At 59.9% G+C, this 22,387-nt stretch overlaps 2 protein-coding genes across 3 annotated transcripts; both read left to right on the plus strand.

The window, feature by feature from the left end:
• Positions 1–374: 374 nt before the first annotated feature.
• RBBP8NL (RBBP8 N-terminal like) lies at positions 375–8,186 on the plus strand (the record flags this gene model as incomplete). The annotated part of the gene is made up of 12 exons (XM_081149239.1): positions 375–497; positions 1,457–1,499; positions 2,052–2,147; positions 2,464–2,576; positions 3,083–3,155; positions 3,548–3,699; positions 3,814–3,893; positions 4,111–4,268; positions 4,725–5,439; positions 5,661–5,766; positions 6,122–6,309; positions 8,103–8,186. Exons 1-12 carry the CDS (start codon positions 437–439, stop codon positions 8,184–8,186), a joined length of 1,869 nt encoding a protein of 622 aa, XP_081005365.1. The 5' UTR covers positions 375–436.
• A 2,484-nt stretch (positions 8,187–10,670) lies between these two features.
• Positions 10,671–22,322, plus strand: CABLES2 (Cdk5 and Abl enzyme substrate 2). 2 transcript variants are annotated; one of them, XM_081150356.1, is made up of 10 exons: positions 10,671–11,059; positions 14,536–14,607; positions 14,724–14,816; positions 15,971–16,048; positions 16,584–16,707; positions 17,352–17,517; positions 17,952–18,055; positions 18,456–18,562; positions 19,613–19,817; positions 20,110–22,322. In XM_081150356.1, exons 1-10 carry the CDS (start codon positions 10,677–10,679, stop codon positions 20,248–20,250), a joined length of 1,473 nt encoding a protein of 490 aa, XP_081006482.1. In that variant the 5' UTR covers positions 10,671–10,676; the 3' UTR covers positions 20,251–22,322. The 2 variants fall into 2 exon arrangements, with proteins under 2 accessions (XP_081006482.1, XP_081006483.1); XM_081150357.1 differs by having other exon boundaries at positions 16,599–16,707.
• Positions 22,323–22,387: the final 65 nt, after the last annotated feature.

Raw genomic sequence — 22,387 nt, forward strand, 5'->3', positions numbered from 1 at the left:
CACGGCTCCTGACCTGTGTCCCAGCCTCCCAGGCCTGAGGCCAATGTGGCACAGGGAGGAGGAAGAGGGGAGGAGGGGGACCTGCTTTGAGGTGAGGCCGGGATTAGGTAGTGGAGATTAGTGGATAGGCCCCATCCCTCCTGTCTCCTCCAAGCTCCCCTCAGGATGCACGTTGAGAGCAGGACAGTGTAGACAGTGGGTCCTCAGTGTGGGGTGGCCCACAGGCAGGACACCCCCACCAACATCCACGGGGCCAGTGCTTACCCCCTCTCCAGGCAGTGGCCCGTGACTGGACCCTGCCGCGCACAGGCCCTTCCCAAGCCAACAAGCCCCTCTCTCCACTTCCTGCTCCACAGGCTGGAAACAGAGAGGCAGTAGGGTCGAGGGGCCATCCTGTACCCCAGCACAGAGGAACCTGAGCCAGGCTGTGGGGGCCATGGAGACCTTCATGGAGTCCCTAAACAGGCTGAAGGACATCCATGAGAAAGAGGTCCTGGGTGAGTGCCGGGGGGGAGGGCAGGTGTAAGGGGGCTGGTCTCCATAGGTGGTTCTCACCTAGACAAATTGTCTAAGGGCCAAGGCCAGGCCAGGCCAGGGTGCTGCTGCATGTCACCTCCACACCTAGGACCTCACCTTGCAGGCCGAGAAGGTAGTATGACCAGAGCATCAGTGTGGCCAGGTGCCCAGCCTCAGATCAGCACCCCAAGTGTGTCCAGCAGGCATTCTCCCAAAGGGTCCACCCACATCAGAATGGAAAGAAAATGCCAGGCCGACTGCAGAGAGCCAAGGACCTCCCTCACCCATGGCAGAGATCTCAGTATCCCCAGAAATGAGGCCTCCCACTTCTAGGAATGGGAGCTCATGGGTCCAGAGGCCCATCCAGAGTGTGCCAGGGCATTGATCTGAAATCCTCTGTTTCCCTCCAGGACACCAGGCTGAGCTCTGCCCCACCCAGCCACGTCCCTCCACTCCCCGAGCTCCAGTGCCTGGGCCAGATCCTCCCAAGACCAACCATTCCACAAGCACCCACGGACCTGAGGGTCCGAAGGGCATGGGTCACCTCCCCAGAGACCTAGAGAGGCAGGGTCTGCTTGGACTGGACCGCAACGAGGTAGCATGGAGGAGTCTGCCAGAGGCTCCCCCAAGAGCCCATTTTATTTCAATACTAGCTGCATCCCCCAAAAAAACCGGCCCTCCCAGTACCTGGCCAGGTGGTTTGTTACTCCCAGCTTTGAGGTCCCAACCAACCTCCAGACAGACACCAGAGCCAGAGTGCCCAGAGGAGGGGAGATGCTGGGCCCAAACCAGGGGTCGCTGGCAGTCCTGAGACTGGGAGTCAGTGAGGGGGCCTGGGCAGGGGTGGAGGTACAGAGAGGGACAGGAGGTGTCCTGGGCTCTGCTGTAGGGGGTGGCCACAGGACCAGGCCTGACCCTCCACCCCTCCTCAACCCTCCAGGCCTGCAGAACAAGCTTCTAGAACTGAACTCGGAGAGGTGCCGGTGAGTCAGGGCGGCCTGGCACAGTGGGAATGGATGTGAAGGACAGGGGCTCACCGGTCACTCACTTCCTCCCAAATGCTGGGGGATGTACAAGGGGAAACTGAGACTCAGTGTGGGCGGGGGAGAGGGAGTCACTGGCCCACATCATGCCTCCAGTAGCTGGTGAGCCAGCACTGGAAGCCCCAAGGCCATCACGTGAACGGGGACCCTCCATGGGGCTGGGAAGCCACATCCACTTAAGGTACCTGCACTGTGAATAATTATCAATAGGAACATAGGTTGTGAGACATCAGGACCTGAGGGGAGGGGGCTCCCCATGTCCCCGATAGGGCTTAGCTCTGTAGCACTGTAAGTGGCACATGGACAAGACAAGTCACCAAGGTCGCCTAAGTGCTCACTTTGGGCATGCTGGGGTAAGCACGGCCCACACAAGGGAGTCCCCACAGGGGTGCACCCAGCAGGACCAGCACAGGCCATGGGAGAGGCCGGCTGGGGGCAGCTTGGGCCTCCCTGCGCAGAGCAGAAACCCTACCTCCGTTTGTTCCCCCACAGGGATGCCCAGAGGGTGGAGGAGCTCTGTGCCAAGAACCACCAGCTCCGGGAGCAGCAGAAGGCTCTGAAAGACAACGTCCGGGTGCTGGAGAACAGGTGAGCCCAGGACACCACCACCTGCCAGCCATGCTTATGATGGGAGGGGGCAGGGCAGGGGAGAGGGGACAAGGGCAAAGGGCCTGGGGAGCAAGTTTGGGAAGGCTTGCGAGTAAACTAAACCTGACACCCCCCACAGGACTTCTCAGAGCCTTAAGTAAACTGTATTTTCAAGGTTCCTTCCCAAACTCCATGGGAGGAGACAGGGCGGGGCATCTGCAGCTTAGGAAAGGCAGGGGCACATCCTGGGAGGGCCCCACTCCTCTGGGGCCTCAGTCTCCCTCCTCTAGCAGCCTCTTGCCTCCCCGGCCCTCAGGCTGCGGGCCGGCCTGTGTGACCGCTGCACCGTGACCCAGGAGCTGGCCAGGAAGAAGCAGCAGGAGTTCGAGACCTCCCTCCTCCAGAACCTGCAGCAGCTCTTCATCCTCAGTGAGCCCTGAGCTGCTGTCCCTCCTGTGGGCTGTGACCCCGGGGCTGCTCAGCCTCCCATGAGGTCACAGGGAAAAGAGAGAAGGGGAGCCTTCTCTCAGACGGTCACCCCATGCCCCAATTCACAAACAAATGATACAAAGCCCCCAGCTGGCCCAAGCATGTCCCTCATTCATCAGTCCCCTGGGATGGGGCATCCCTGACCTCTCAGGGTCTCAACTCTCTCCTCCCTGCGATGAGGAGAGGTCCCTGAGTCCCCACACGAGGACAGGCCCCCTTTTCCTTAGGGGTGTCCCAGGGACAAGCTCCTGGAAGGAGGGTTCCCATCACTTTCCACAGCCTCAGTCACATCCGACCATCCCTCAGGCAGCAAGCACTTATGGGGCACCTGCTCCATGCCAGGCCCTGGCCTGGGGACAGGACAAGGAGGGAGACTTCCCGGGGCTGCGAGGCCCCCTCTGCCCTGCCCCCTCCCCCAGTCCTCCAATAATCAGTGTCTTTTGCAGCCAATGAGATGAGCCGGCTGCAGGAGGAAAATGAGACGCTGAGGGAGGAGGTCACTCGACTCCGGGGCCCAGGGTGAGCAGGGGAAGCCCCGGCGGAACACCCAGCCCTCAGACCCCACTCAGCAGGCACCGGGGGCGGAGCTGCAGAGCCAGTTCCTGACCGCAGGGGAACGAACACAGGTGTCCTGTAAACTGGACCCCAATGGAACAGGGCTGGGTCCCCAGCACCCACAGCAGCTCTGACACTTGGGGCTCTGCCAGGGACACTATTTGAAAGGAGCAGTGAGGGCTGCTCAGCCCTGCAGTAGAAGCCTGGTGATGGCATGTCGGGTGGTGTCAAAGGCACTCTTTCCAGGTCACCTGGGTCCTCCTGCAGTGGTGGCTTGGCCCCCAGGAGGCTCCCTGGCCTTTCTGATTGGCTCTGGGGGGCACTGCCCTCCCTATCCCCCTCTCCTCGGGAGACAGGCCCAAGCCCCAGTGCAGGGAGGGTGCCTCGGACCCCACCTCGCCCCCACTGCTCACCTCCCCGGGCACCCGGAAAGCCATCACCGAGAAGCTCCTGGGAGGTCACGAGGAGGCCGAGGACCATCACACAGGTGCAGGTCCACGGGGAGAAGGTGCTGTGAGGGCGGCAGATGCCAGGAGGCTGGGCATCACAGGACAGAGGAGCCCTCTGTCCAGGGGCTGAGCCACTTCCTAACCTGTCCTGCCCACTGCATTTCCTCCCACAGAACAGCTGGGGTACAGGAAGTCTCCAGTGAACAAAACCTCCCCAGGTGCCAACTTGCCCGAGCCACGGGCCCCAGACATGGTGAGGGCAAGGGACCCCAAGGCTACCCCTCCCAGCCCCAGCCCCAGCCCCATCTGCCATGTGTTGTCCTCCGGGACAGACAGGGACTCCTGAGCTCCACCTGACGTGGGTGGAGGCAAGGCTCAGAGCGGGTGGGTGACCTGCCCAAGGTCACACAGAAAGCAAGGGCAACAGCTGGCCCCACTTGGGCTGACTGACCACCCTCCACCCCGTGCAGAGCCCTCAGCATATCTCCAACCAGCTGCATGGGACCATCGCCGTGGTGCGGCCGGGGGCCCGGGCCTGCTCGGCTGAGCGGGTCTCCACCAATGGGACGCCCCCCACCAGAAGCAGCCCACCCAGCCCACCTTATGAGCACAGCCTCCCCCTGGACAGGTGAGGTTGTGCCCACAGCCACCACCAGGAGTGGCCTCCACTGAGCACCTGTACTAATCCAGTCCCACCTTTTGAGAAGGGGTCAACAGCCCAGGAGCCCCTTGCTGACCCTCCAGGGGCTCCTGCCCTTCCTAGGCTTTGCTTTCGGAGTACCCTGTCCTTCACAAAGTTCCCATGGGGACACCTCTTGAACAGCCAGATGGGGCGGATGACATAGAGGGAGGAGATGAGGCCAGGTGGTCCAGGTGAGGGCAGATAACTGATGCCCAGGAGGAGGAGACCTCAGAGCCGCAGGCTCCAGGCCACATGGCTTGGCTTCCAGAGCACAGAGGGTGGGGGGTAGGAACCCACCCTCTCCCCTTCCCGCCCTCTGACCTGGGCAGCTCTCCTCACCTCTCTGGCCCTGGGTCCTCATCTGTGAAATGGGGGCTGATGTGGGTTTCTCCCCACCCCCAGCCTCCTGAGGGCCCCCAAACCTTCTGCCATCGCCTACGAGTCCCTGAAGCACTCCCTCCAGGTGGACAGCCTCTGTCTCCTGAACCACCATCTGTCCCTGCACCTTCGGAGCCCCAACGGCAGCCCCAGGGCCCCTGCCACAGTCCCCAGTGGCCCCCCACCCCAGGGCCTGAAGGCCGGAGAGGCAGAGGCCTGGGAGGAGCCCTTGGGCCTGCTGGGCCTGCCAAGCACCATGGTGGACGTACGGGACCCACAGTTGGAGGGGGCGCTGAGCCTGCTCCTGGCCCAGCAGCTGCGAGCACGGGGACAGTCCAGTGGTGCCAGGTTGAGGGCCTCCCCCAGGCCGGGGAAGACGCTGCCTTCCCCTCCAGTTGGCTCCAACTCTGAGGGGCCAGAGGGTGTGGTGGCCACGGCAGCCATGCCCAGGAGGCAGCACCAATGGCCCACAGGCCCAGGCAGCCCCCGGGGGAAGGAGGCCACAGACACAAGGGACCATGTGCCAGACAAGCCCCTGGACCTCTCGGAGTGGGGCCGGGGCCGGGATGCCCCCAAGCCCATGGGCCGACCAGGGTCCCTCAGCCCCAAAACTGCCCACATTCCCAGTCCTGAGCCACCCCAGGGAGCAGAGCCACTTGCTCAGTCTGAACCTTGGGGACAAAGCAATGGCACCAAGGGGACCAGAGCACCAAAGCCAGAAGAGCTGCCCACTCCCGAGGTGAGGCCCAGCCCTGTGCTTGCCTCCTGTGCCCGCTCCCAGACCAGCAGCCAGTTCCCAGTGAGAAAGCCTGGTGCCTGACCCCCACAGCAGGACATGGCTGACCCTCCAGCTGAGCCCCAACCAGGGTCCCGCAGGCTGTGCCCAACACTGGGCTGGGGGGGGGGGGGGCAAAACAGTCTCCTCAAATGAACTCAAGCCACTTACTTGCTTCCCCCCAGGACCCCCCACATCCCCTCCCAGGGCCCCAGCCCAGCCTGCCGTCTCCAGGCAGGATGGGAGATGAGTCCAGAGAGAGGCCTAATGCCAATGGCCATCCAGGTAAGGGTGAGAGCCAGGGTCATGAGAACCCAGCAAGTGGGGCCACAGGAGGGGAGGTCAGCATCAGCTGGGGGTACCTGTCCCAGGGCGCAGCTCAGCCCCCTGGGCAAGATGGGCCAAACCCTGGGGTCCCCCACAGGCAGACCTAGAAAGGAGCTGGGGGTCAGGGCAGGTGTGTCTCTGATCACAGGCAGTGAAGAGAAGGGACCTAGCAATTAGGGTCTGAGGGTAGGAGGTGGGCTTCCCATTACACAGGGAACAGGCCAGGGGACACCCCAGCTGGTGGGCTCATTGCACGGGCGCTGGAGACACGGGCCCGGGCTCAACCTGGGGCAGGTTCCTCGGCCCCTCTGTGCCTCAGTTTCCTCATCTGCAGAGTTGTTGCCACTCATCCTAGTCTGGCAGGCTAGAGAGAGCCCTGCATCCACTAGACTGCCAGGCCACCAGCCTGGCCTGACCCACGTCCTGCATCCTGCAGAGCTCAGCAAGTCCGAGGCTCAGCGGCCAGTGTTGAACGACCTGGATGAGCCAGACACCTTGGACACTGAGGTGGGTCCCAGGTTCAGGTGCCCCCCCCCCCCACGAGCTAGGGCTGCCCAGGCTTGGGGAAGTGTCCTGGCCCTGACCACACCCCACATCCCTCAGGTGGGCCTGAGCCCTGAGGCGGGGGCCACGCCAAGCACCCCAGGGGAGGGGCCCAGGTGCTTCTGTACCAAGGAGCCTGGGCAGGGCCCGCCACAGAAGAGGAAGCGAGCCTCGTCCTCTGACCTGTGGGACAAAGGTAGGTGGCCAGGCGCAGTGGGGGGCAGGGAGTCACTATGGCCCCAGCACCCCCATGCCACCTTTCTGTCCACTTGAGGAGTGGAACCCTCAAACTGACTGGAACCCTGACCCCAAAACCGGTCCTCAAAGTTCTCCCGGAGCTGACCCCTTAAAAGGAGGGACCAGGGTCAGGCGATTCCTGGTCCACTTCCTCCTCACGGCCCACCCTGGTCATTCCCTCCAAATTGGGGGGATGGGGACCCCTGGGCCCTCTTGGCCATCTTTGAAGAGGAGCAGAGGGTACAGCCCCTGGGTCATGGGTGTTTGTTCCTGCTGGGGTGGGGGCTGCTCAAATGTTTGCCTAGGGTGGTGCTTGTGGCCCAACTCCTCCCAAAAGGGCAGCAGGAGCAGGGGCTCCAACCCAAGGGTATCAGGACACCCCCCACTTCCTGCTCTGGCCACAAAGGCAGCTCCAGCCAGGTGCCTGAGAGAGCCTTTGAACACCTGAGCTAATAATGGATGCGGCCCTGGTGTTTGTCCAAGCAAGTCTGCCACTTGGCAAGCCCGGCTGTGGCCTCCACAATGCGCCATTGTTGCTGGGAAGGTGAAGGAGGCCGTGTTTGCTCCAGCGAGTGGTGGAGGAGGCCCACACACCTGTCTGATTCCCAGTCACTTCCTGCTGGGCATTATGGAAAATGTCCCGGTGGGCGCAGTCCACAGGGGCGCGCAGATGTCTGCTCCACCCTGCACTCAGCAGAGCTCCCCGACCCCAGTCCTCCCACCGGGGCCAGTGCAGGGGTTCCCCAGCAGGCACCAGCATGCACCCCACAATGCCCACACTGGTGGTCAGTGAGAACAGGGCCCATGCCCAGCTTGTGGCTGGCACCACTATGTGCCAGGCAGGGTGCAACATGTCTCAGAACCAGGAGCAGCACCCTTGTAGCTTGTGCCCATGATGAGGTAAAAGCAGCATCCAGTCATCACTGCCTCTGGGTCTCACAACCCTACCCAGTTATGGATCTCACTGTCTCACAGGTGGGGAAACTGAGGCACAGAGCAGTGAGAGAACTTGCTCAAGGCCACACAGCTGGTACATGGGGTCAGGATTCCAACCTGTTTCTGACCCAGGTCTGAATCTTGTTCTGCATCAGAGACAGGCCTGGGGCCCAGCACACTATCAGGTCCTCCCCGAGAGGGTCCCAGGGCTCTCCCCTGTGGCCCCAGCCAAGGAATGCCAGCCCATGGAGGCACTGGCCAGAGTCTCAGGGATTCTGAGAGTGTTTGCTCAGCAGTACAGGTTAACCAAAATGTGCCAGGCCCTCTGCAAGGCAGCGGGAGGCGCCGGGGCCTGGCCAGCTTTAGGATCACACACCTGGGGAGACCATCCACTCTTCCACCAAATTCTCTTTGGCCACTGCGGCTCCCGGATCTGTTGCTGTCAGGACAAGACACCTCTGTCAGTGTGGGCTCTCCTGCGCCCATGCCCAGAGCCTGCACTTGAGGCCCTGGGGAGAACGCAGAGTCATCTCAAGGGAGGACACATGAGGCTACCGCCCTGCATCCCAGCCTAACCTGAGTCCACGCCCCACAGCCATCCTGAGGGAGAAGGAACCCCAGGGGAGCCCCTGACGGCAGCTGAGGGGCCTGGGAGCCGAAGACCCTGAGGATGACAGCCCATCATCACTCAGCAGCAGCAGCAGCTGGGAGGAGACCTATCGTGCTTTGCCCAGGGTACTACAGCCTGCCCACCCAAGGCCAGGACAGCCCACACCACCAGCCAAGCCCAGCTCAGAGAGGCTGGGAAAGCTGAGAGAGAGTCTATAGCTGGACTTTCGAACCCCTCCTTCTCCATCCCTCTTGAGAATGACTGGCTGGACCTGCCACCCCATCTTCTCTCCAGCACCTGCTCACTTGTGGGGAGCAGGAATTCGAAAGCACAGGAGGCAGGGATCCTTGGGCCCCAGCCTAGCCCTAACCCTACAGCACACAGACAGCCCTTGAGGGGCAGGGCCACACACACCCCAAACACCCCCAACCATCCCAGACTCAATTGACATCCCAGACTCCAAGGGCCCTACGCTCCTGGCCGCTCCTTCCCTGACAGGCAAGGAGCTGCAAGCAGTAGTCTCGGGCACCCCCTTGTGGAATCTCGCAAACAGATGCTGGCCATTGAGGGCCCAGGCAGGCCAAGGACACAGGGAGGCTGGTGGGCAGTTGTGCAGCACCTTCGTAAAGAGGGTCCCCAGGGCGCAGAGAGAATAAAGATGCAAAGAAGGATGGTGGGTGTGGCTAGCGGGGTGGGGGTCGGGGTCAGCAGAGCCAACACCTGCCTGCACAAGTGACTCAAGAGGCTCTTGAATGTGTCCAGGGTCAGGGTGGTCACTCCCTTAAAGGAGGGCAGAATCAAAACCAGCGAAGTGTTACAGGGACAGGGCACTCTCTGGGGATGGCCAGGGAACAGAACAGAGAATGTGCACAGGCCCCCACACAGCCCCTCCTGACACCCCTGAGTCCCTGGCCCTACATTTGCTACTGACTGGTCAGCCCTCTCTGCATGACCACAGGGAGCCCACCCAGCATTCCACCCTCGGCACTCAGAATTTTCTGCCCCCTCGGCCATTGTCTCTTCAAGAGGGTGTGTCTCAGAGGCCTCCAGGAAAGGAGCTTAAACAGATTCTTGGGCCCACTCAGACCCACTGGATCAGGATTTAAGATCCAAGGGTCAACTTCCCTACACATGAAATTTGAGAACTGCCCCTTCCAGATCAAAGGCAGGACACAGGGCAATGACTGGGCTGGGTGAGACCTGGGGCAAACTGTGGATGCAGGCCTGACTAATGGGGGCACTGCTCCCCACCTTGCTCTGAGAGGCCTGAGGGACTAAATTCCCAAGACAGAAGACTAGGGGTCAGTGTGCACATTGCACATGAAATCTCCCAGTTGTGGAAGGTGACTTTGATTTTCCTCAAAATCAAATAAAACAGAACCTGTGTGCTCCATTCACATCTGACTTGCAGGCCTGAGTGGTGGAGCCTCACGGGCAATTTGGAAGGGCAGAGGGAAAGGAAGGAGGACAGGCTGGGCACTGGGGGAGCCCGCCTGTGCTGACAAATGAAAGTAACTAGGAGACGACACACTGCGGTGAGAGGTGGGTAAGGGACCCGAAGGGGAGCAGGCCATGCAGGGTGGCCTGATAGATGATGATGGTGGCAATGACTGTTCATACCCCCCCAACCAGAACAGCGCCCACCCATTAGCCTGATGCAGGTTACAGGACAGACAGGAGCCGTGCAGGCCAGGGCCACGTGGGGCAAAGGGCAGCACACACAGAAGCATTCACTAAGCTGTATAACCAAACGGCAAACGCCCGGCAGACAAGCACTAGTGACCTCCGCTGCAGGGACAGCTCCATCCTGACAATACCTGGAGCTGAAATCACGTCCCCACTGAAGGGTAAGCCCACAGGGGGAAACGGGGGCTCCAGAAGGCAGCGCCCCAGCATGAAGCCATCTGCTCTGAAGTCAGGGAAGCCCGGGCCCAGAAGAGAAAACCGAGGCCTGGGTCACGTGGCTGCGGAGGGCGGCGCAGGCCCGTCCCAGCCCGCCTGCCATCCCAGACCCTTCACTCCCACCGCGTCTCTTCACCGAGCGAGGCCGGGGGGCACCGCCAGCCATTCCGGGGAGACTTGGGGCTCCTCGAAGGGACAAAGAGATGGCAGTTTGCAAACTGAAGGGCCTCCGACACAGCAGGTGGCACAGCTTCAGCCCCCGCGCGGGCACACACCCCAAGGGGAGGTGCGCTGGAGCCTACACTCGCGGCTCAACGGAGACTGACCACAAACGTCGCAGCCCAGCAAGAGCTCAGTTTCCGAGGCGGGGACTCGAGCCCGGCCGTCACCCCGCCGCTGCGCTCGGGGCCGGACCGCAGGAGCGCGGGCGAGCGGACCGCGCCTCCCGACCCCTCCAGGGCGGCGAGCCCGCCTCTAAGACCCAGGGGAGCCGCCTCGAGCCCCGCGGCTCTCCCAGGCTCCGCGCTGACCAATGAGCGGGCGAAGCAGCGATTTATTTGCATGAGAGCGCGTCGCGGCCAATGGGCGGGGAGCGCGGGCGCGTGCGCGCGGGCGGCGGCGGGCGGCCCGCGGGCTCAGTCAGAGGATGGCCGCGGCCGCGGCGGGAGGAGCCCCGGGCCCGTCCCCCGGCCACGGCGCCGGCCCGGGCCCCACCGCCAGGGCCCCCCCGCAGGCGCTGCGGAGGCGCGGGGACTCGCGGCGCCGCCAGGCCGCGCTCTTCTTCCTCAACAACATCTCCCTGGACGGGCGGCCCCCGAGTCTGGGCCCGGTCGGCGAGAACCTCCCGCCGCCGCCGCCGCCCGCCGAGGCCCGCGAGCCGCCCGCGCCGCCGCCGCCGCCGCCGCCCCCGGGGCCCGATCCCGCGGCCCCCGCCCCGCCCGGCGGCGCGGCCAGGGCCTCGGCGCCCCAGGGCCTGCTCAGCCCGGCCCCGGCGCCCGGCGGCCTCGGCCTGGACGCGCAGCGCCAGAGGTGAGCGGGCGGGGCGGGGCGGGGCGGGGCGGGGCGGGGCGGGGCGGGGCAGGGGCGCGGCGACCCGGGGTCATCAGCGGGGGGCGGGCCCGTCTGCGCCGCACTTGGGGCCCTGTCCCGTGACACCAGGTTGGGTGACCCGTCAGCCCAGAACTTGGGGGGCAGGAGGTGCCTCCCATCCCCTGTGAGCCCCAGACGCAGGACTGGGATAGCCTGGGCCCCATTGGTCTAAGATGTCCGGGCCCAGTTATCCGGGGTTCTGTCAACTCCTGAGACATGAATGTTGGGGTTCCCTCGGGCCCTGTCAGTCCCCAGACCAGGGGTCATAGTCCCCTTAATTCTGTCAGTCCTGAACATGGAGTCATGGTCCTCTCAACCTTGTCAGTGCCCTGACCATGACATGAGGTCAGCCCTCATCAGCCCCCAGACAGGCCTGTCACCTCTGGACACACCCCTCCCGGCACAGTGTTATCAGTCCCCTGGACATAGACTGCCAGGTGCCCCTTGATGTCCCCTGTACTCTCTGCACTGGGCGACCCTTCCCTGTGGCATCTAGCCTCAGAGTCTTCTGCACCAGGCCAGACCACTGTCCCTGCGCCACGGCTGCCCGTCCCTGGTGGCCCATTACCTCTGTGCTGGCCCCTGGCCCCACGGTCCCCTCTGAGCAGTGTTCCCTGGCCCTATTACATCCCAAGTGACAGTTACTCTGCCCTGATACCATCTCTAGGAACCCCTCAGCCCATCCCAGAGCGACCACCACCCCTGAGCTCAGCCCCTGCAGTCTGTGCCTTCTTCCTTGGCCCCTACCTCAGGACCCTGGGGTGACCCTGGAGTAACCTGCGCCCGCAGCCCTCACCCTGAGGAGTGATGGGTTCCTGGGCCTGGGCACCTGGACTACCTGCTTGTCACAGCCCCTTCTCCAAGACCACTGCTTGGCCTTTAGCCTGCAGGACAGAGCTGCCAGGCAGGTGTGCACGCTCAGGCTGGCCCTGGAGGTGTGCTGGAGAGGCGGAGTGCAGAGCCCTGCGAGGGTGCCCGCCATCCCCTGGAGTCCAAAGGTGGCCCTTCTTACCTAGAGGTCATTACTACTGAACTGGTGTCCCCGCCTCCAGCCCCTGGCCCTCAGGCAGATCATGGCGATGGGGTTCCTCCAAGGGTCTTTTGGTTGGGAGGGCTGCATCGAGTACTTTGCAAGTTTGGTTTTGCTCTCCTCTCTTGGTGTGAGTACTGGGCAGACCACATGTCGTCTTAGGTGTCCCTTGAGCAAACAGTTGGGGCACCTGTGTTGTGGGCCAGACCCTGTGAACAGACAGCAGTCTGCCCTGGACCCACGCTGGCAGGAGGGGCACTGCTGCCTGTTATTGAAGAGGGCATATGGAAGGCCCAAACTTGGGAAGACACTGAGGGTGGGATGTGGTTTGAGTCGGGTGCCCCTGGGGTTTCCCACTGCACCCACCACAGTCCTGTGTCCCTCTACTCCTTGCCTCTCCCTCCTACTTGGTCTTCAAGTCCCCACTCAGCTGTCCTTCCTGCCCTCGAGAGCTGCATCTGCCTGTGCAGAATCTCTCCTTCCTTAGGCTCTGCTGCCAAGCTCAGGGCCAAGCCGTTGTGTCTGGGGGTCCCTCCCCTCCCGTGACAGACAGGCCCCAAGGATGGGGTCGTCCATTTCTCTCTGTGCTCCCCAGGCCTCAGCAGAGAGTTGCTGCTGAGTGCATAGGGGTGACCAGCCCAACAAAGGTGGCTGCTAGCTACTGGCTTTAGACTTGTTTTTTAGGGATGGAGAGAATTCTAAGGTTCTCTTCCTGAAATCTGTGTCGTGAGTGTGGTGGTTTAACCCATTCAGTGGCTCTGCGACCTTAAGCAGGTGGCCTGGCCTCTCTGAGCCTCTGTTTACTCCTCCATGAAATGGACTTGAGTTAAGCACTACCTGCCTGAGGGGCTATTGTGAAGTCAGATGAGTGTCCAGGGCTCAGTGAGGGTGGCAGTGGCGGGGGCCAGGTGAGCGAGCAGAGATCCTGGTTACAACCAGGTTGCACAGGGAGTGCTCACGGCTCAGTCCACAGCTGGGAGTTTGTGTCTCACACTGAGGGCTCAGTCTGGAACAGCTTTCTCTGCTCAGTCATTGAACAAGCCACCAGGACCCTTATTTTACTCCTAAGATTTCTAACACAGTGTTGTTTTCATTTCAACATTTAATATCCACAATATAGCCAGGTTCTGGGCTGCTAGGTGGGTCAGAACAGGCTCCCCCGGCTCCTCCTGCAGCCCCTCCCCTACTCACCCTGCCCCTCCTTTACCCTCCCCTCCAGTGGGGCTGCCTAACAGAGCCCAGGGTCTCCTCTGCAATCTAAGAGGTCACAAGTCAAGTCAGGGTGTGGGCAGGGCCACACTCCCTCCAGGGGCTCCAGGGGCTCCAGGGGCGGGTTCAAAGTCACTGGTGCTGGCACCTGTCAGGTGCCTGATATATTAGAGCTCTCACTTTAAAGAGGGGCCACTTGTTCTCAGATGGTCAAATCCCACGTACAACAGCCCCTTCCCTGGACCCCTTACTCAGTCTGGGTGGTCTTCGGATCTCAGACAGGAGCCTTTCCTCAAGGCGGGGCAGAATCTGGGATGCAGAGCCATGTGCAGGGGGCGGAGTGGCCCAGCTCCACCTTCCCAGCTCTGTACCTCAGTCTCCTCACCTGTAAACTGAGAGTAGTAAAACTGCCCAGCTGATCGAGTTGTTAGGATTGAGTTTACCTATGAAACACAAGGAAGGGAATGTAGAAGAAAGTCACAGACAAAGGTCTGTGAAACCAACTGGGAACCGATTTCAGCGTGAACATGGACCATGGGTGGCACCAATCCCTGCAGTAACCTGGAGTTAACCAGAGGAGCGAGCTGGGCTAGAGGCCAGGCAGCTGGGGAGTAGGGGTGCTGCTTGCACTGCAGAGCTGGCCTCCAAGGGCCCAGGGCATCCGCCAAGCACCTCCATGGGGCCTGCTGCTGGTCTGGGCTCTGCAAATGAGGTCCCAAGCATGCTGGAGCCATCAGGCACAGCTGGGAAATTGCCTGAGGAAATGAGCCTGAGAAAGTCCCCTGGGGCTGCTCTGTGGGGCCTCCGAACCCAGCCCTGCAGGGCAGGTCACAGACACCTCTCCAGGGATGGTCCCCTCTCTACCAGGCGGCTTCCTTTCTTGGCACCAGCCCTGACATCCAGCTTCAGCTGGCATCCTCTGTCTTGTCACCCTCCACAGCCCCCACCCTGGGACTCAGGACACTGGGTATCTGCCCGACAGGCTCCTCCTGCTGCCCCTTGAGCTGGCAGCACACCTGCCTGCAGAGGCCCCGGGTGCACTCCTTCCCTCAGCCCCCCCTCACCCCCTGCCCCACCATCCTGGCTGGACTGCTGCTGCAGCCTGCCCCCTGGCCTGACTCATCCTTCATCCTGCCTCCGGGTGTGTATTCTGAGCCCTGTGGCATCTTCTTTACAGAAGGCGAGTCACCTCCCAGCGCTGCTCCCTTGAGTTCCTAGAAGACACAGTGGGATGTCCTTCAGTTCAAAGGTAAAGATCCTGCTTGCTGCCTACTAGAGCTCTAAGGCCCTGCATACTCCACAGCCCCTCGTTCTGGGGGCCAGAGAAGGTCCTAGAGGGTCAAGTAACCTGTTTTTCACCTGCAGAACCAAGCACATACCCGGGTCCCCCAGACACAAGGGACTGAAGAAGACTCACTTCATCAAGAACATGCGACAGTATGACACCAAGAACAGCAGGTACTAGCCGGCATGGGCTGCCCATCATGTCCTCCCTCAAATGGGGGGGGGGGGGCATCCTGACCTGGAGCCACAGGGAGGGAGGTGTTTAGAGCCACAGCTCATCCATGTCCCTTTCCAAGTGGACTGGCCTCCCTCCAAATTAACCAAGCCCCGGGTCCATGGCTAGCCCACTGCCCCTCCCTCCTTGGAACCCCCGAGACACCTGACTGAGAGGAGGTACTGATTGAAGGGACGTTGGAGCAGGTGACATGGTGGGACATATCCAGGACAGAAGGCTTGGTTTCATCCAGAAGTTCAGAGGGGGAGGTTGGATTAACGCCCAAACCCAGCTGCCCCAAACCACTGCAGTGGCAGCAGGTGCAGCCTTTGGAGGCTCAGTTTCCCCTGCCTCTCATGCCCCACTCTGCCAGTTCTGAGGCATCTGAGCTCATCACCTGGACCCAAAGGGTCCCCACACTATTCCGCCACCCACTGGATGTCACACTGCCAGGCATCTACCCTCCCAGTGGTGGCTGTAGGTTGGACAGTCCTGGACCCCCCCAGCATGACGGGCTGGGCCTAGTGCTGAAGAGCAGGTGCTGGATAGGCCTGAGAGCCAGGCCGCCCTCAGTGGGCACCAAGTGCCCAGTTATCCCAGCCAGAAAAGGGGCGAGTCTCACTGTTGTCCTCCCTGCTGACTGGGGCCTGGCTGGGCAGAGCCGTTTCCAGAGGTGAAATGCTCACTTTCCTGCCGCTAGCTCCATGTGAGGGCACCTAGTGGGCCACGTTGGCTTGGGACATTGAATAGGATGCTTTTTGACACTATTAGGCTCCCACCTCCCAGGATGGCTGAGGAGGGGCTCTCTGAACCAAACAGCCCTCTGGGCACACATCTGTCTCATGTTTCCTCCAAAGCCTGACCTCATGAACTAAGGTCCTGACCTCCAGCTGCCACCATGCCACATGGGGCCAGTCAAGACCCTTCCTGTGTAGCACGTCATGTGGGGGACCAGTGAGAGCTGGGGCAGCCAGACCCCCAGCCCTGGCTGCTGGGCCTCCTGTCCTGAGAGTCCCCTGAGTACCTGTGGCAGTTCCCGTCACTGGAGTCTAGGCAGGAAGGAATTCTCCCTGGGAAACACCTGCTGCCTATTCTGACCCCACCCTCCCTGCAGGATCGTGCTGATCTGTGCCAAGCGGTCCCTGTGTGCAGCCTTCTCAGTCCTGCCCTATGGAGAAGGCCTGCGGGTCAGGTGAGTGAGCCAGGGAGGCATGGGCTGGGCTCGATGGGCTCTCAATGGCCTCATAAGGTGGTCAGCACATCAGCTACCACCAAATTTTCTCAGAAGCTCTGCCCATTTCCTGGTTCTCCAGGAAGGGGTGTGTCCACATCTTACCTTTGTTTGAGCTGCCTAAATGTCAGTGCTGGGATGTTCCTCTTCATGAGGACACTGCCATGCATCCTTGTGACCAGTCCAGACAGCTGTGTCCTGTGTGTAACCTGGGAAGAAGGAGATGGCGCTCAGGGTGGGGATGGCACCGCCCAGTGAGACTGCAGGGTTACAGGGCCACATCACTGCCAATCGGCATTTTAACAGGAAGTGGCTGGGTCTAGGGAGGGAGCAAGACTAGACAGGCGTTCTTCATCGTGTTCCTGGTGATGCTAGTGCCACTGTTCTTCCAATGAGAGTGGCTGCTGCATGTGCCCTCGAGTCTGTGTGGACAACCTGTGAGGTGAGGCTCTGCTGCCCCGCCCACTCAAGGGCAGAGGGAGACAGCAGCTCTCAGTGCTGTGTGTTGCAGTGACCTGAGGGTGGACAGCCAGAAGCAGAGACATCCGTCCGGCGGCGTGTCTGTTTCTTCTGAGATGGTCTTTGAATTGGAAGGTGTGGAGCTGGGAGCAGATGGAAAGGCAAGAGCCAATGCTGTGCACACGGTCAGGGCAGGTGGGCGAGTGGGCGGGCAGATAGGCAGGTATGCAGAGTTCATGCTTATGGAGAAAATGAGCATGTGAAGTTGTGCTTCCGTTTTTTGTTTTTAAATATATCTTTATTAATTTCACAGAGAGGAAAGGAGAGAGAGATAGAAACATAAATGATGAAAGAGTCATCATTGATTGGCTGCCTCCTGCATGCCCCCTACTGGGGATTGAGCCCACAACCCCTGGCATGTGCCCTGGCCAGGAATCGAACCGCAATCTCCCGGATCCTAGGTCTATGCTCAACCGCTAAGCCACGCCCAGCCGGGCTTGTGCTTCCCTTTCATCTTCTAAAATGCAAGGGGCCAGTCGGAGCAAGCCACACAGTCCTATAAGAACAGGCCTTTGGCACTGGTAGTCAGAGGTCAAGGGCATCAGAGGCAGGGAGAACATTCCTGAGCTACAGCTCCAGATAAGGCTGGCAGGGGTGACATTCTGGAATGTTCTTGTTACTGAGAACACAAGTGAGCAGCATCCAGCTCCTGCCTGAGCTGAGCCAAGGAGGGGAGCTTTTGCAGGGGGGCTTCCCGCAGCAGCAAGAAGGAGCAGGATTGACCCAGATGCGCTTACCTTTCTAGGTTGTGTCTTATGCCAAGTTCCTGTACCCTACCAATGCACTGGTTGCACAAAAGACAGAGAGCCACGGCCCACCACCCCAGCCACGTCCCAGCGTCCCCCGGGCTCTGCCGGCGTCGAGATACAAACCTGCTGCTGCCAAGTCAGCGCCCACCAGCACGGAGCTAGGTACCCTAACTGGGTGCCCGGGCACAGGGCAGGTGGCCATGCCCGCCAGGCCAGTGACCCTGAGGGGCAGCAGAGCAGTGAGTCACATTTGAGCCCTCATTCTCAGTCTAAACAGAGGCGGGCTTGCGTGTGGAGTCAGGCACAGCCTTTCAGGACAGAAGGGAGCAGACACCCAGCCAGGCAGTGGAGAGAAGCTGTGTCCACAGATGGCTCTGGGGGTGGAGGGCAGGTCCATCCTCATCAGGATGTCCTTCCCTTCCACCCATGCCTGGAGCCCTCCCAGACTCCAGGAGGATCACTCCTGCTCCTGGACAACGCCTGCAGCCCCAGCTGCTCCCCGGGTGCTACGTAGGTTCTGCTGAGGCTTGGGTTGATGGAAACCGGGGACCAGAGCTTGTGCCTCTTGGTGGGTCAGGGCTGCCTTCTGCCTGCAGGGAGTGATGCAGGGGATCCCCTGGAGTACAACCCCAACCTGCTGGATGACCCGCAGTGGCCCTGCGGCAAGCACAAGCGAGTCCTCATCTTCGCCTCCTACATGGTACAGTGAGCACCAGGCTGCCCACCCGCACTGCTGCACCCCCGGCACCGGTGGGTGGGCTGTGGGCAAACTGCCCCAGCACGGGGAAGCCCAGCACTACCAGGGCAAGGCTGACATGCTCCCCTCTGGGACACCAGTAGCACTGTGGGGAGGGGGCGTGCAGTAGGCTAGAGAGCAATGCTAGCAGCACCACCCTGGGGTCAGCCCTGCCTTTAGCCCATGTGCTCCACACCCTGGGTCCCCGACATGCATCCTGAGCTCCACTGCCCCCCATCCCGATGCGTCATTCTTACAGGCCTGATGCAGCTCTGAAGGGTCAGTGCATTCACGTTTGCAGGCCCAGCTGCGTGAAATTGCCTCACAGTGGCCTGGCCCCACCCTGCTGCCCTCTCTGTTGCAGACCACGGTGATCGAATACGTGAAGCCCTCCGATCTCAAGAAGGACATGAATGAGACATTCCGGGAGAAGTTCCCACATGTCAGGCTAACACTGAGCAAAATTAGGAGGTAGGGAGAGCCAAGGCCAACCCAGGGACATCCCCAAAACCCACTTTTTTTCTTAATTTGTGCCTTTATTATTATTTTTTAAATATATCTTTATTGATTTCAGAGAGAGGAAAGGAAAGGGAGAGAGAGAGTTGAAACATCAGTGATGAGAGTTGTCATTGATCAGCTGCCTCCTGCACTCCCCTGACTAGGGATCAAGCCCGCAACTTGGGCATGTGGCCTGACCGAGAATCGAACCTCGATCTCCTGGATCCTAGGTCAATGTTCAACCACTGAGCCACGCCTGGCCAGGCCCCTAAACCTACTTTTAATGTGTGTCATCCTCTGAGGTCCTATTGATCTCTCTTCCCATTTCCCATAGATTCCTGAGCTTTACAGATCCAGATGCCCCCTCCCACCCTCTGACCAGGCCACTAATGTGCACTCAGACACACACATGCACACACATGCACGCCTCTGTCCGTCGGGCCACTTCGTTACTTCTCACAGCTGCTGAGCCGTCCTCACTGGTGCCCAGGACACCCCATAGGCGGGTACCACCATTGTCCCTATTTGGTAGAAGACGAACTCTCGGGCCAAGGTGGCTTGCCCACAGCCTCACAAGTGCTAGAGCTCCGGGCTGAGGCAGGGCTCCTGGTCACTGCCCTTCGCTGGGGTCCTGCCCTGTCGAATCCCACTAACACCTCCACCCCAACAGCTCCAGGGCTCCTAGGGTGGTCCAGATGCTACTTCAGTGCACCCACACCTCAACATCTATGCACTTGTGTCCTCCCCGCAGTCCCACACTGTCCACTTGCTGCCACAGGAGAACAAGGACTCTGTCATCTGTGGTGGCCCCTAGAGGATAGTGTGCCGTGGGACCCAGCCAAGGGGCAAATGGAGCCCAAGACCAGCATGCTGCTAGCCCACCAAGCTGTAGGCCCTAGTGCTGGGCTGGGCCTGCCTGGAAGGAACAGAGCTGTTCTAATGGCCCAAATGCCTGTCCCTGTGTCACAGAAAGGGTGGTGCTCTGCAGCCCCAAGAGCACCTGACTTCCATTTAAACCTGCAGTTTAAAACGCGAGATGCGGAACCTCTCTGAGGAGTGCAACCTGGAGCCTGTGACCGTGTCCATGGCCTACGTGTACTTCGAGAAGCTTGTCCTGCAAGGCAAGCTCAACAAGCAGAACCGTAAGCTGTGCGCAGGCGCCTGCGTGCTGCTCGCTGCCAAGATCAGCAGCGACCTCCGCAAGAACGAAGTGAAGCAGCTCATAGACGTGAGTGTGCTGGACCCACCCCACCCCCTAGCCCCACCTCGCAGCCCCCCACCCCACCCCCACCCTGCCTCCGGGCCCCACCTCAGCCACCATTCCATCCCAACCCACCACTGCCCCCAATGAGTGTCACCCCAGCCAGCACTTGTAATGCTGGGCACCACCCCTGGGAAGAGTGGTCATTGCCCCACTAGTTAACCTGGAGTGGGACCAGTCACCCACTCCCAAACCTGTTAACTTAGATAAGAACCAGAGTAGGTGACCTCGCTTAACCCTTCTCTCTTCTTCAACACAGAAGTTAGAAGAAAGGTTTCGGTTCAACAGACGGGATCTAATTGGGTTTGAGTTCACAGTGCTTGTGGCCTTGGAACTTGCTCTTTACCTTCCTGAGAACCAGGTGTTACCTCATTACAGACGCCTCACGCAGCAGTTCTAGTCGAGGACACTGCCCAGCCTGCCTCTGGCGCCCACGCCACTCAGCGCACCCACATTTGTAGGCCAAGGGGCTATTCCCAGGCAGTGAAGTGCACCACCACCCCACTGCTGCACCCTCCCAGCTGGGACATGCCAGTCCTGCCTTCACACGCTTGCTTCCTTGGGGGACCCTGGCTTCCATTCCAAAGTGCACCACAACCCATGGTGTTTCTGAGTATTCCTGCGTTCTTACGTGAACAGAGTGTGGGCTTTGTTAGTTTCTTTTCACTTGCCTGAGACTGGTCTGGCACCAGGACCCTTGATTTATGTCGTGGATCTTGACTTCATGGCATATTTCTCATTTGCGTTGCCTTGCCCTCCACATATCATCGTAGCCACTGCACTGGCGTCACAGTGGCAGTCAGTGTTTCCACATGCTGCTGAGCACACTGAAGTTGCTGAAGTTAACATATGGAAGCATTAAGCTTGACTACTTCAGATTTTTGGATATGGAAACAGCGCTGTAGGACACACCCCAACCCATGGCCTGGCTCCCACCCAGCCCCCCTGTCCACTCCCCTCCCCACATCCACAAGCAGAGCCAACAAGAACGGCCTCCTGGTTTGTTTTGACCAGTTTTTACTCTTGGACCTCTCTTCTTCCAAGCATCATGTCACTGTGAAGTCCTGATGCCAAAGTGTCACGCACTCCAACAGGCCTCAGCAAACAAGCTGCTCCATGTGAAGACTGCCCTTCACCTCACCAGGAAAAACCTGTTGGCCCACGACACTCTGAACCTTCAGATGACTGCATTGCTGGCTCGTGGCTCTTGATCTCACTAAGCAATATTGTGACAGAAAAACATCCTATTTATTGTCATTTGGGATTCTGCTCTGTAGGTCTTTCTCCTAAGGGAACACAAACTGGTTAAATGAGGTGTGAAGTTGTGACTTGCAACCACACTTCATCCTCAGGCTGGGAGGAGACTGACCACAGCCCCACCCCCCACCTCACAGAACCTCCCCCCACCCTGAGGGTTGTCGGCTCAATGCCTTTTTTCCAAGGCTGTCTAGGCCAACTGGCTGGTGCATCACGCCACTCAGCAGGTCCACGCTCAGCAGCTTTCCCAAGTCTGCATCGTCCTTGCACGAATTGTGATGTCCAGTTATCCAGCTTGCTGCCCCACCAAAAACACTTTAAGAACCAAGGACTGGCAAGTTAGCTAGTCTGGGAAATGGCCGTTCTGCCTGGGCCATCAAGCTGCTTCCCTATTGTGCTACAGACTTGTCACTGGAGGGGCCCTGGGTCAGCCCCCACCCTGCATTCTCTGTGTGGGCTGGTGCTTTGGCAGAAAGGCCAGTTCTGCTCAACACAGCACCCAACCACCAGCAACTTGGCCTAGACCCCAGCAGAGGTGCACCCACCCATTTGCTGTTCCTTCTTCCATACATTCAGGCTAAGGGAGACTACAGGATGGAGAATTAAGCCTGTGTCTGTGTCCCAACCTTGTTGTGGTGTCTCCCTCTCCAAGCTGGCCCCCTAAACCAGTTGCACATCAAGTGGATCAGAGAGTGTAAGTTGCTAGGTCCAGCAACTTCTGGAAAGCAACCTGTCCTGCCACCATACATCTCAAGGACACTTCTGTTTCAGCACTGTAAGGGATTTGCAAAACATATGTCCTCGTTTACAACTTCACCTCGAGGGACCTATCTCTTTGGGAATTTCTATAGTCATTAGAACAACTGATACAGTAATTTAAGATCGCACATTTACGTAGTAAGATTTAGTTGTCTTCCAATTTTGTCTGTAACCTTTCCTGCTGTACGTCTTTTTTAGTAATGCTGAGAGCTACATGTGGTACTAAAGAATCCCTGCAGCAACGCCAGTATTTAAGCCAAACCTTGGCCTGAACCCCCATCTTCTAGAACAAGCCCAGGCATCTGAAGGGTGTCCAAGGCCTGGTACCACTCCCTCAGAGCCCAGTAGCAGTTGTGGATTTTAAATGTGCGTTAAGCAACTATCTGACCTCAATACCGAGTCCTGTCACAGGTGTTTGTATTTGTGCTTTAAAGTAAAGTTTGGTTTTGCAGCATATTTCATAGGTTGTGTCCTTTCAGCAGGCTGGCCCCTCGTCACCCATTCATAGCAGACTTGTTAGC

This window comes from Miniopterus schreibersii (genome assembly GCF_964146895.1).
Source record: "Miniopterus schreibersii genome assembly, chromosome: 10".
In the NCBI taxonomy this organism is placed as follows: Eukaryota; Metazoa; Chordata; class Mammalia; order Chiroptera; family Miniopteridae; genus Miniopterus; species Miniopterus schreibersii.